Below are 12,678 nucleotides of genomic sequence, written 5' to 3'. Positions count from 1 at the left end.
GGCATAGAGACATCTGGATTTGTATGAGTTGTTGCATTAATTTTAACTGAAATTCTTCTTCTTTTACCCTTTCTTTTCATTCCTTTTTTTCCTCCCCAAATAAAGATCTCGACCTGTTATAAGCATTACAAAGAGCATTACAGTACAGCCTGACAAACTTGACCTAAAGAAAAAGAACTCTGAAGACCCCAGTGAGATATGGTAATGTTTGAATTGGTAGTGTTGGGATTCTGTCGGTGTACTGACATTTCTGTTGTCAAATTCGTTCAGTCAGTTACTGTTAGGGTGATGGGGGGTATGATTTTCCGCTTAGGACTGTTAATGTTTACGTATATTAATGTTAAGGTTTTCTATCTTGAACAGCTTTCTCATAAGTAGAGATGTAAAAGCAAATTCCAGAAATCGTTTTTTCTAACTGCTCATTAAACATTTTTTACTTGCTTTGTTAATTCAGTTTAGTAAGCAGCAAATTATTGTTCCAGCTTGAAAAGCGGAGTCATAAGGCTCATAGCATAATTCAATGGATTATTAAAACTTTTCAGTCCATTGGACCATGTCTTATTAATTTTAATTTCTCTGCACTTTTTACAGGATGGATGTGAAAGCGTGTTTTCAGTATACTGCAAACCCGCGTAATTTAAACCCAAGAATAAGTAAGTTTTATGGAGAAATAGTTTTAATCTTTGTTGTGTGTGTGTGTGTGCGTATATAAATTTATATATAAAACTTAAGATGGTATCATGGAAGAATAGTACTTAAAATATAATGACTCATCTCAAACCATGACAGGTTTAAAATGTGACTTGGTGCTAAGGACAGTCAGCTATGCAGGATTTGTATTTGGAGCAGCACAGTGTCTGGTGTGTTAGGAAGCTCTGTTGGTAAAAGACTCAACTGAAATTTGGTGACATAACTTCCAGTGAGCAAATGGCTGCCATACAGACAACAGCCAGTTTGCCTCTCCAACGTTTGCTTTAGGAAGTAGTTTTAAAGCCCATTTTATTATATTGTTAATAAGCATTGCTTCTCATTGGGGACTTACTCTACAAGAAGTGTTCTGTATTTGAGTGTATAGCTTTGTGGAAATCAGCAACTGAAGTTACAAATCTCCATGTTAATAGGAAGCTGGGAGACTGTATCATATATGTAGTTAAAATGTAAAGTATCAGTTTCCTTTATATCCTGTTTTGTTTTGTTTTGTTTTTCTCTTGCTACAATGCTGCTGTTATTACACTTCTGAAAACTCGGTAAGGTTTTGAGAGGAAATAAGAATTTTAAGCCCTAACCTCCTCTTCCTCGTGTGGTGTTTGGGTTTTTGAGTTAAGTGTAAAATCCATAGAGGTACTTGAATAGGGTGTTGTTCCCTTCAGCAGCCCAAGTGCTTCCAGCATTTGGAGGCTGCTCACATGCACACTCCTAAGGATGGGCAAATCAGCTTGGTGAGCACAGAGATGGTTAGAAGATGGACAGAATTCACGTCTGTCAAACCACGGTATTATTCCTTGCCTCAGCAGACATAGCTAGAAAGCTCAAGAATACCACTTTCAGTATTAAAATGAACAGTGTACCTTGACCTCAAAATCCTGCTGGCTGCTTAGCTTAGGTGCTACCTGGGACAAGATAGAAAGCAAGGAATCATGTCAGAGCATTTACAGTTTCTTATCTCAGCCCTCTACTGGCTCTGCAGCATCAATTACAATATTTACAGCTCTAAATATTGGTAAAGTAACAGGAATTTACTGACTAAAAGGAGGATTTTGTTTGGAAGTTTACATTGTATCCGTGTCCCCTCAGATAGGGAGAGATAAAACAGGAGATGGAGAAGGTTTAGTAAATAACTGTAACAAGTTGTGAAACCTAGCATTGGGTAAAACTATTCTAGAATGTTGCTGTAAGATCATACTTGATTTTTTTTTTTTTCTTTTTTTTTTCTTTTTAACCATGGCAAGGTTTCTTCCTTACAGCAAACTACTTTATTTCTTCATATAGAGATCAACTATACATTTGAAGCAGAAAATGAGAGGAGACAATTAGGCCTGCCATCCAGGGTACGGTTTAAAGATTACCTATCTGATCAGTTCACTGCAAGTACCACCCTAATGGGGCAGAACTCCAAACAGTGCGTGACAGCCAAGCTTGTTCTGCAGGTAAGGCAGAGTATTTAATTTTTCTTTCATTTATAACAAAACATGCTTTTTCAGCCTTTTGGTATCTTTGTATGCAACTTAAAAATCATATGCAATATAAGGCTTTGAAATGAGAAAACCAGAACTAAGCAGTTCTTTACTATTCTCTGCACACATGGTGCTTCCTCCCGCTGCCTTTCTTTCAACGAGTGAATAAAAGTTGCAGCCAGTGCAGTGTGCTGTGGAGGTCAAGAGAGCTGAACCAATTTAGAACAATAGAGAGTCAACAAATGCCAAAAATTGAGAGCTGTTGGAAGATGCGGAAGTAGTGGTAGAATTTAACAGTGCGACTGACTAGGAAAAGGATTTCAAAGCATGGGTTTTAGATGGCTTGAATGGGCACAATAGGAAAACTTAGTATGCACTCTCTTCTCGCTTTGCTGCTGTGCTGGCCCCCAAAGACAGCACTGCTCTAAAAGCTGAACAAATTCTCTATCTGTGGCACAGGAGTAACAAGCGTCTGGTGTTGCCTTTGGCCATGGGAAATTCAAGACCTTGGAATTACTTAACAGGAAGAAAGTGTCATTTTATTGTTACAGCGCGTTTCATTTGCCTGAGTTCCCATTTGTTATTCCTAGTAATTCCTAAATCAAAGAGAAATAATCAGATCAGGAAGCCAGAAAAAGTAGATACAGCAAGGCTGGGATTTGTTGTGTTCATGCATATTTTTAGAAAATTACTTGTTTCTAAATAATGAATAGTTGTAATCCTGCAAAACGTAGCAAAGGAGATGTTGCTTTACTACTTGTTCTAAAGCGTGTATCAAAAGCTTGTCTTGGAGTTTGTTTTTCTTCACTGTGTGCTAACTATGTCATTTGAAATTTTTATCAGGAAAAAATTAAAGATAAGCTGCGCCCAATTCCTATAGCAGTCAGTGTTAATATTGCTGGCCTTGAGTCTGGCTCATCATCCAGCAGAAAAGAGAGAGCGCTTCCAGACCTTATACCGATACTAAATTCAAACGAATCTGAAACAAAGATCACAAAAGTAAGTCTTTAACAGCACATTTTCCTAGAAAACTGTGAAAGTCACCAAACGTTAAAGACTGCAGAAAACTAAATTGTGACCAAAGGACTGGCTTATGTTTTGTGCTTTGTTATGAATGTGTTCATGAAAACATTCTGAACTTACTCCTGCATTTCTTTTGTTACATTAAGGAAAATCATATGGCTGTTAGGCTTTTCCTACTCCCCCCTCCCTCCAGCATGTTTAGGAGGAAGCATAATTTTAAATAAGAATGGGAATCATTCATCTTCTGCTCTGCACACTTATGCCATATAACAACAACAAAAAAAAACATGCAGTCAGCATTCCTATTGATAGGATGCTGTAACAGCATTACAGCTCTGCATCAGTGACATATCCAGGAAAGTTATTGAGCTCCTTGTAGCTGCTATATTCACTGCACATCAGAAATCATGTTTTAAGCTATTGTCATGTGGCATGCAGTAAAAGTGCTTTGGTTTTATTTAGGTGGAGTTCTTGAAAGAAGGATGTGGAGAAGACAACGAATGTCACAGCAATCTAAAACTTCAGTACCGGTTTTGCAGTAGAGAAGGAAACGAAGACAGATTTACCTATTTACCAATGTAAGACTCGATTTAGCAGTGACTACTAAAATTCAAATTATTGATAAGCGCTGGAAAAAAAAGTCAACTTTTTAAGACTATTCTGGGTGATAGAACTGCTGTGTTCTGCTGGCCTGGCTAACAGAGACCTGTGTAGCTGTATCTGTCAGGGTGACGATCATGGGGGAGTGGGGCTGAGCTTTAGAAGAAGAGTAATGGTACAGAATCAAATGGTGGATGTAAAGCGGCTACAACCATGGAGATTCGGTCTAAAATTTAGAAGAAGATTTCTAACTGCTGGAGAAATGATGACCAGCCTAGCACGTCCTGTTAACTGTATAGTTACAGTATACTCTTGTCGAGTACCCTGAGGAGCAATTAAAGAGAAATTGATGGAATTGTTACATCGTAACACAAAGGTAACAATTGTAACACCCTGTAACACCCCTCCTCCTTGGAGGGCCAGTGATACTAGAAAGAAAATGCATAGAAGAAAACACAGAGGTGAGTATGTTAACTTACTGTGAACAGTCAGCCTTTAGCAGACTGTTATGTATGGCCATTCCTGTATTTATGTTCTTCACAGTAATTCTTCATTAACAGAGAGAATGACGTTTGGGTAAACCATAGTAAGAAACAAACTTTGAAACACATTTGTTTCCTTGATGCACAGCTCTGTATGTTCTGTTTCTGCAGTGAAAATGGCATTCCAGTGCTCGTTTTAAAAGATCAGAAAGATATTGCCCTGGAAATAACAGTGACAAATAATCCATCTGATGCAAGAAATCCAAAGAAAGATGGAGAAGATGCATATGAAGCTAAACTAATTGCAACTTTTCCAGATAGTCTGACTTATTCTGCATTCAGGGAGATGAGAGGATATCCTGTAAGTGTTTATAAGAGAAAGGGTATTCAATTTTTTTTAAAGTGTTTTTAGCATAAATCAAATAATAAATATGTTATGTTTATTCAGGAAAAACAGCTCACATGCGGTGCTAACCAGAATGGCTCTCAAGCAGAGTGTGAACTTGGAAATCCATTCAAGAGAAACTCCAATGTGAGTTGCAGTTACTTTACTCAAGCTAGACAACCTGATTCCTGACTGCAGTCTTGTAAAGTTTCTGAGTTATAACCAGAAATTTGGCCTAGATCTGTCTTTTTAGCTTTAGAATTTGATGGTGTGTTACTGTAATACTGCATATATTAATATCTTTTCTAAATGTTCACGTTTCCTGGATGTTCTTTCTTATCTAGGTAACCTTTTATCTGATCTTAAGTACCACTAAAGTTAATGTTGATACAACAGACTTGGACATTAACCTCAAGCTGGAGACGTAAGTTTTCTTTGTGTATGTGTGTGTCTGTGCGCATTTTGTTTAGACAGATGGCCATAAACATTTTGAATGAGTGGTTTGATTCATAAAAGCAATTTAATAGTAAAGTAAAAAAACTTCTAAACTTGTAAAATCAGCAGCATTGTTTCCTTTCCATTGTAGAACAAGCACTCAAGTAAATTCAACTGCAATTACAGCCAGTGCTAAAGTGGTTCTTGAATTGCTTTTATCGCTCACAGGGTAAGTGTTAATAGCAGAACAAATAGGGGTGCAGGCTGGGGGGAGATCACCTTTGCTGCAGACTTCGTTACAACCTGATTCATTTCCTCTCTCCACCTTACCTGAACAGAGTGGCTAAGCCTTCCCAGGTGTATTTTGGAGGTGACATCGTTGGTGAGAGTGCTATGAAATCTGAAGATAATATTGGAAACCTCATAGAGTATGAATTCAGAGTGAGTAATTTAGAACAGTTTCTCCTTTTGCATGTGTAAATTCTCAAAAATGTTTCTGGATTTAGAAATAGGTTTTCCCAAGCTGTGGGAGCAGGATCCTGGTTATCTTTCTGTGTCAAAAGTTTGTTGTAAGCTTGGAGTTTGCTCCAGTTACGTAGACAAATGATTTGTTAACTCTAAACAGTGGGTGTTTCTTATAAAGACAGACTTTTAAACAGCAGCAGCTTAATGTTCGTAAGACTAAAAATTCATACCTTGACATTTAGTTACCTTCCAGATGTGCTAGTTTTCATATACATTTTGTCTTTAAGCTGTTTACACTGTCTTTTAGTGGCTTTCTAATTTCCTGTTGTCTACATGACTCCAAGTCAGTAATGGTGATAAATCCATTTGGAACAGATTGCACAACTTAAAGAAGATTTATTTTCATAGGTAACCAACTTGGGCAGGCCCCTGAAAGCATTTGGTACAGCTTCCCTGGACATCCAGTGGCCAAAAGAAATCAGTAATGGCAAATGGCTGCTATATTTGATGAAAATAGACTCCAAGGGCTTGGAAAAGGTTTCCTGTCAACCACAGAATGAAATCAATTTCTTGCATGTTGCGGTATGTTATTCTATCTTCTTTTGTTCACTAATAGGTTCACCATTAAAACACTACAGCATGTGATTACAGAGTGTAAGAGCCTACCTCCAGAAGGAATTTATCAAACAGGATTTTCACAGTCCTTCATTATGCCAACCCAGCAAGCTTTTCTAACCCCCCTGAGCCTTCATTTTCACTGTTTTTCATATAATCTCAAGGTCATTTGGGAGAAGTTGCAATCCTAGTTATTAAAACTGCATGTACTTCAATCTGTACTTATCTGTTGATCATTGCTAAACTTTCTGTGAGTAATCAGTTTATATTTCAAAAAACCCAAACCAGTATGTACTGACCATATCACCTGTACACCTATTAACGTAGTAATATTAATGCTGTATACACAGAACAAAAACAGAAACAGCATAAAAAGCTCTTTACATCTTAAAACTCATTGACATGTCAAAAGCAAGCAGGCAGTTGGCTTTTTAGTGGTTGATCTCAAATTTTCATGATTCTATTATTAGCAATGAATGTAGAAAAAAGGGGATATTTAACAACATCATTAAGACAGAGTTGTGACAGAAACATTTTATTTTGAAGGAATCCCATAACTCAAGAAGAAAGCGTGAGATTGCAGAGAAGCAGATTACAGACAGCAAGACATTTTCATTATTTTCAGAAAGAAAATACATGACATTGGTAAGCATACTGCATCAGCTAGTCTTGGTGGGCACTTCCTTCTCCACTCCTAACAGGGCTTTTTTGAGTTTGGCAGCATGAAAGATGATAGGGCTTTGATTTGTTTCTATCTTAAATCCAAGCACTGATGCTTTTAGAATTTGTTAATTCATATTTACTTTCTGAGGTGAGGAAATTGGGAATTTCTGTATAGTTATCTATGCTGAAATAAACACGAATTGCATTTTTATCATATTTTCCCATTGTTGTTGGTACAAACAGATTTTGGTTCTTGTGCCTAAATACGATGTTTAGAAAATTGTGAAGATGCTCTTACATGTAAAAATTTCTAACTGCAGGACTGCAAGGTGAATGCACGGTGTGTGGACATAAAATGTCCACTGAGGGGTTTTGACAGCAAGGCATCGATTTTGCTGCGTTCCAGACTGTGGAACAGTACTTTCTTGGAAGTAAGTTCTCCTGGCATTTCTGGAAGTTTAGAGTTCTTTCCTGTCATATGTCTAATAACTGTATTTTATTTTGGAACAGGAATACTCCAAAATGAACTACCTGGACATTCTTGTTAGGGCCTCAATCAGTGTTCCTGCTGCAGCTAAGAACGTCAAACTCACCAATGAAGCTGCTCAGGTAGGTTCAGCATTTAATGCCTGCCACAGATCATGTTATGTTTCCAGCTTATCTCAAAGACTAGAAAAGATAAACCATTTGAAAGCAAAAGGAGCTGGTATATTGGATCTTTGGAATCAAATTTTGAATTAGTGATCCTTTTTAATTTGGTTGGCAAAACTTGCTGCTATGTCAAAATGATACCCATAGAAACCTTTTCTTCAAAAACATGTTGTAGTGAGAGAAGACGTTGTAGGAAAAAAAAAAGACTATAAATTACAGTTTTATGTTAAAGATGGATGCTTTTGAAGTGCTTTTTCAATCTTTACATGTTTTCTTTCCTCTAGGTGCGTGTTACAGTCTTTCCTGCAAAGCCAGTAGCCCTTTATACAGGGGTGCCTTGGTGGATCATTGCAGTGGCTATTTTTGCTGGAGTACTGATGCTTGCGCTCCTGGTATTCTTGTTATGGAAGGTAAGTTTTTACTTACTTGATTATTTTATATTTCCTGGCATTCAAGTAGTAAGATAGCAAACAATTAAGTTTTTGTTCTCGTGCTATTCCTAATGCTATTAAACTCAAGGGTAGATGGGAAAAAATAAAACAACAAGAGATACAAAAATAGCACATTACCTGTGTGTCCAATTTCTTTTGTATGGGCTCCTTATCTTAGAGACCTTGAAGAAGCAAATTTGTATTTAAAAGGAAAAGTTAAGAATTTGCAAAACAAACAAACAAACAAAAAACAAGTACTTTTTAAACTGCCTTTGGCATTTCTACAACTAAAGGTGGTTCCAAGTAGAATAGGGTAGTTCTTTTCTTATACTAACTGCCAAAGCCAGTAAGTAATAAGTCAGTGGGGGAGAGAAGACACTCATTTAGAAAGAGTGGGTGAAGAGGAATATCCTGTCACTTGCCTTTGGAGAAACTGAAGCAGGTGGCATTGTTGGAATCACTGCTTGCTATGGATGATTTTTCATAGTATGCTTTTTATTTCCTCCTCAAAGAAATGGATAGTCTCTGTTGCAAGTCTTCTAAGAAATTACCATTAATATTGTTGGATGGACTGTTAGGTTACAACTATTAGTCTACTACTGCACATAAAGATGCTCTCATACACATTTTGAACTCCTTTTGATGACAGAAAATCATCTTATGAAGGACAAACGCTGTACATTGTAGGCAATTACGTGGCTGGGGATGAGATACATGCTCCTGTTGAACAGGACTAAGCATTTATCCTGTGCATAAATTGGTTTGTGATCTTGCTGCTCTTCACAGACAGCTTTAGTTGCTATAGATGTGCTGTATAAGTAGCTTTTCTTCAAAAAACAATGCATTAAAATTTTATCACAAAGCCTCTAAAACAGCATTCCTTACACTGCACAGGTTATTTTGCTCCTGTACAGAGTATGTTAGTTCTCAAATCTAATAACAGCAGCTGACTTTTCCTGTGAAAACTGTCTAAAATTTCAGGCAACCAGGCTGTGAAGAAATTATGGAAAGGTTGTTCTAGTCGGTTCTGATAGGTTTAACTCTTCTGGTCCACTGAAATTGACTAAATACCTTGCTTCCTTGTAGTGTGGTTTCTTCAAAAGAAGTAAGAAAGATCATTACGATGCCACATATCACAAGGCTGAGATCCATGCTCAGCCATCTGATAAAGAGAGGCTTACTTCTGATGCGTAGTATTGATCTACTTCTGTAATTGGTAATTGATGATATTTTTTAATTTTTAGCTGTGGTGGCACATGCTGTGGGTATGGTGGCTAACGATGAAGCTTTTGCTGCATATGTTCTATTAACTTTTGGATTTCAGACTGTCAGTACTTGCTTGCTTACTCTCTTAATAAATTTTCAGATTTTAGCATATATAAACACAGGTGGTTACCTTGGTCTAAGAAGCTTCTAGTTCTCTAGAAAACATATTGATCTGTTGCAGTGGTTTTTTAACTGATGATTTAACATAAGGGTTTTTTTTTGTTTTTTTTTTTTTTTTTTTTAAAGCTTTAGAGATGGTAATTGACAATGCAGAGTTAATACTTACAGTTAAGACTACCTAGAAGATAAACTTGCTTTATTAACCTTTTACTGCATGCTTAAAAATAAAATTGCTAATAATGAGAAGAGCATTCATAAATAAAAGGTAATTGCTGTGAAAACACCTTTTTTCCTTCAGTTTCAAAAATACTTTTCTATTCTAGAAGTAACTTCTCTGCTGCAGCTACCAGGATGCATGATAACTTATGTTTCTTAAGGCAATACATGCGCGTACAGATTAATTAGAGATGCTTTGAGATGAGGGGTTGGGAAGGAACTCTTACCTAAAATCTGTCAAAACTATGCGTAATGAATTTTTCCCCTCTTAAAGTGCAGATCTATTGAAGTTTTATTTTTAAACATTTTTTTAAAACAAGTCACAAATGAAACCGTACCTCTTTTATTTTTTTGCTATCAGTACGTAATCACAGTTTGTCACAGTGTCTTGTACTCTTAATCTTGACTTCAGAAACCCATCAACATGTCAAATGTTTGCCAGTCATCATCACAGTACCATTGTGGCCAAAACTCACTTTATTTGGAACATTCATTTCAGTCTTCTTAAGTAGTTTTAAAAAAATAATCAAGTTTAATAGTGGTTTTGATTAAAAAGAAAGCTTTTGGGGCACAAAGTTTACTGTATTTCATAATGGGAGTTGTTCATTGCAGAATGCTACAGAATTTCAATTTATAGCTGTTTTTCACTTTGGCAAATTAAGCAATATCTGTGCTCTAGGACTGTAAATGTGTGGTTAGTTAAGGCAGTGTAGTACTGATGGCGCTTTGAAAAGACAGCCCTAGTGTAAGCTTTCCTTAGACCTGGAAGTCTTTCTGTAAGTTTAATGGTAAATTACATCAACATAGAGTAATGAAGTACATACCTGCCTTTCATTCAGGAGAAGTAAACGTTCCTGAACTGTATGCACATCTCTCTTTAGCATGGAGATTTCTCAATACACAACAGAACAATTTTAGAGGAAGACTTATATGGTGTGTTTTATAATCTGTCTATAATCTATTCTGTAATCTTTTTGTATTCAGTTCTCTTACCTGTATGAAGAATACATCGCCTCTGTGATTGTAGTACTTCCACAGCAACTTCAATCTAAACTCTTCTTTTTCTCCTCGTCCCCAGTGTGGGTTCTTCCAGCGCTCCAGGTACGATGACAGCGTCCCCCGCTATCATGCTGTAAGAATTCGAAAAGAAGAACGAGAGATCAAAGGCGGGAAATGCAAAGATCTTGAGACAAAACAGTGGTTCACAAAATGGAATGAGAATGAAAGTTATTCTTAGGAAGAAGTTGTTTCCCTCCTCAAAGTTCAGATACAGCGTAATGCTTTTGTTAATGGTGAACTCGTGGAGTTAGACCTATGAACACTATGGACATCTTCACTGTTTGTTTGTAGATAATACTACTTACATTGCAGCTTTTGTTTGCACAGTTAAAATTGCTTCGTCAGTCCTTTTTGGCACTATGTAATTTCCACTCTGCCTCTTTTTCCCCCCTTCAAATCTAGCTCAGGCTTTAGAAGACACCGTGTTGATTTGGGCTCTTTGCTGCAGAACATGCAGACCCAATCTGGCAGGCCTTCTCCTGTGCTCCTCATGTTCCTGGGAATTGCGTGATTGAGATCAGTGCAGGTTCTCCAGCCTTCCCTTGATGTTTGATCCCTTACAAACACACTGGCCTTAACATATGTAGTTAAGTATCATCTGAAGACCTGCAAATCTATTTTAGCCATAAGCTTTGCTGCTGCAGTAGCTAGGGCTTACAAAAAGCATCACCTTCAGTTGTATGCACAATAGGTCGCGTTGCTCAATTTTTAAAATCAGATTATGTAAATGTTGCTCACAACAAATATACACAGGTTGTTTTTTTCTTAGTTTTTTTAAAAGAGGCTTGAATATTAGATGTACTTTTTGTATATATATATATTTTAGTCATTTTTGTATTTATTTTTGTTATCGATGTCTTTGACTGTTAGGCCAAAGACTTTCCTGAACCTTGAAACCACTGTGCTTAGGAACTTCAGAAAATGAGACCTGAGGCTTTCATTGCAGTTTAATAAATCACTGAAGGTGCCAACGCTTTCTAAAAATGTAAATATTTATTCCAGTGATGTACATGGAGTCTTTTTTTTTTTTTTTCATGATATTTGTAACTTGATCTAATAGGAACTACCAGGTCTTATAGTATGACTTTGTACATTACTTGAGACTATTAAACAGTTCAGACACCAAGTATAGGTAGGGTTTTTAAGATGCAGTTTTATACTTCACTGGTAGTGAGAGGTTTTCTGGAAGCAGCTTTCCAGCTTCATAAGGACTTCCTGTCTGGCAAACGGTGTTGACTACTACAACTGTATGAAGCACTTGACGAGGCTGTATATGCCTAACTTAACTATGAGGATCTGAGCTGATCCACTTTGAGACTACTGAACCCTCTTGAATACCTGAACATTGTTAAGAGAGCAGTCACGATGCTGTGCTTATCAGCAATCTAAGCATTGATAAAACTATATAGAGATTACTTTTTTTTTTTTTTCTTTACCCTTATTCTAAAGCACTGGTACTCCTTAAGAACGAAGATCAGTTTGCAGTTTATTCCATATAGGACAGAATTCTGCTCAAGAAGCGTGCAGTTGTTTGCAGTTTAAACTATGCAAAAACCTCTTGGTACTTCTTCCTCTCAGAGGGTAAAAACCTGCTAAGAGGGCACTTGTCAGGTGTCTGATTTCTGCTACTAACTTTTAAGACCTTTTTAGAAGCTACGCTCACCTAAAATGCTATCCTTATAGAAAGGGCAGTAATTTAGTAGGCTCTTCTTCCTCCCATTAAATCATCTCAGTACATGACCCTGATTTTGTGAACCGTGACAAATGCATTTTGCTGTTACTCAGTTTTCGAGCTTTTTTAAAAATAGCTTTTTCACTGATTGGCTGTGCGGTATAAGAGGCCACGCTAACGAGGTGCTAAGATGCTTGGCAACCAACTACTCCCAGCCTCTGTTTTTAAAGCAGATTGTGGCCCTCCCCTAAGACCATGAATGTCTCTGCAGTGTTAAAGTGAAAATTATTCTCAATAAGTCACGTCACTGGCATACTTCTATTTCAGACTTGTTTTTAATACCAGCTAACAATCATTCCATCATTAGAAATTACCTGTGGATATTTGTATAGAAGTGTGAAATAAATTTTTTAAAACTAAA

General features: G+C 36.9%; 1 protein-coding gene and 1 long non-coding RNA gene across 7 annotated transcripts in view; one reads left to right on the top strand and one right to left on the bottom strand.

Moving 5' to 3' along the window:
- Nucleotides 1–10,631, bottom strand: part of LOC107316713 — a 27,388-nt gene extending 16,757 nt beyond the window's left edge. For all 4 annotated transcript variants that reach the window (XR_001556525.1, XR_004307941.1, XR_001556524.1 and 1 more), the window contains exons 1-2: nt 10,520–10,631; nt 8,063–8,106 (exon numbers count right to left, since the gene is read on the bottom strand). This is a non-coding gene — a long non-coding RNA (uncharacterized LOC107316713). The remainder of the gene's footprint in view (nt 1–8,062; nt 8,107–10,519) is intronic.
- The window catches only part of ITGA6 (integrin subunit alpha 6), a 36,991-nt gene extending 24,313 nt beyond the window's left edge, over nt 1–12,678 (top strand). For 2 of the 3 annotated variants that reach the window (XM_015868494.2, XM_032445829.1), the window contains 16 exons: nt 106–201; nt 592–653; nt 1,990–2,147; nt 3,018–3,173; nt 3,660–3,775; nt 4,451–4,640; nt 4,728–4,811; nt 5,009–5,088; nt 5,251–5,328; nt 5,438–5,540; nt 5,973–6,146; nt 6,726–6,824; nt 7,163–7,273; nt 7,353–7,451; nt 7,778–7,903; nt 10,605–12,678. In XM_015868494.2, the coding sequence (XP_015723980.1) occupies nt 106–201; nt 592–653; nt 1,990–2,147; nt 3,018–3,173; nt 3,660–3,775; nt 4,451–4,640; nt 4,728–4,811; nt 5,009–5,088; nt 5,251–5,328; nt 5,438–5,540; nt 5,973–6,146; nt 6,726–6,824; nt 7,163–7,273; nt 7,353–7,451; nt 7,778–7,903; nt 10,605–10,763 (1,891 nt within the window). In that variant the 3' untranslated portion in view covers nt 10,764–12,678. Of the gene's footprint in view, nt 1–105; nt 202–591; nt 654–1,989; nt 2,148–3,017; nt 3,174–3,659; nt 3,776–4,450; nt 4,641–4,727; nt 4,812–5,008; nt 5,089–5,250; nt 5,329–5,437; nt 5,541–5,972; nt 6,147–6,725; nt 6,825–7,162; nt 7,274–7,352; nt 7,452–7,777; nt 7,904–9,010; nt 9,141–10,604 lie in introns of all 3 variants that reach the window. The other variant, XM_015868495.2, reaches the window with a different exon arrangement.

This window comes from Coturnix japonica, chromosome 7 (assembly GCF_001577835.2).
Source record: "Coturnix japonica isolate 7356 chromosome 7, Coturnix japonica 2.1, whole genome shotgun sequence".
In the NCBI taxonomy this organism is placed as follows: Eukaryota; Metazoa; Chordata; class Aves; order Galliformes; family Phasianidae; genus Coturnix; species Coturnix japonica.
The sequence above is the reverse complement of the archived record's forward strand: the minus strand, read 5'-3'. Positions and strand labels throughout refer to the sequence as shown.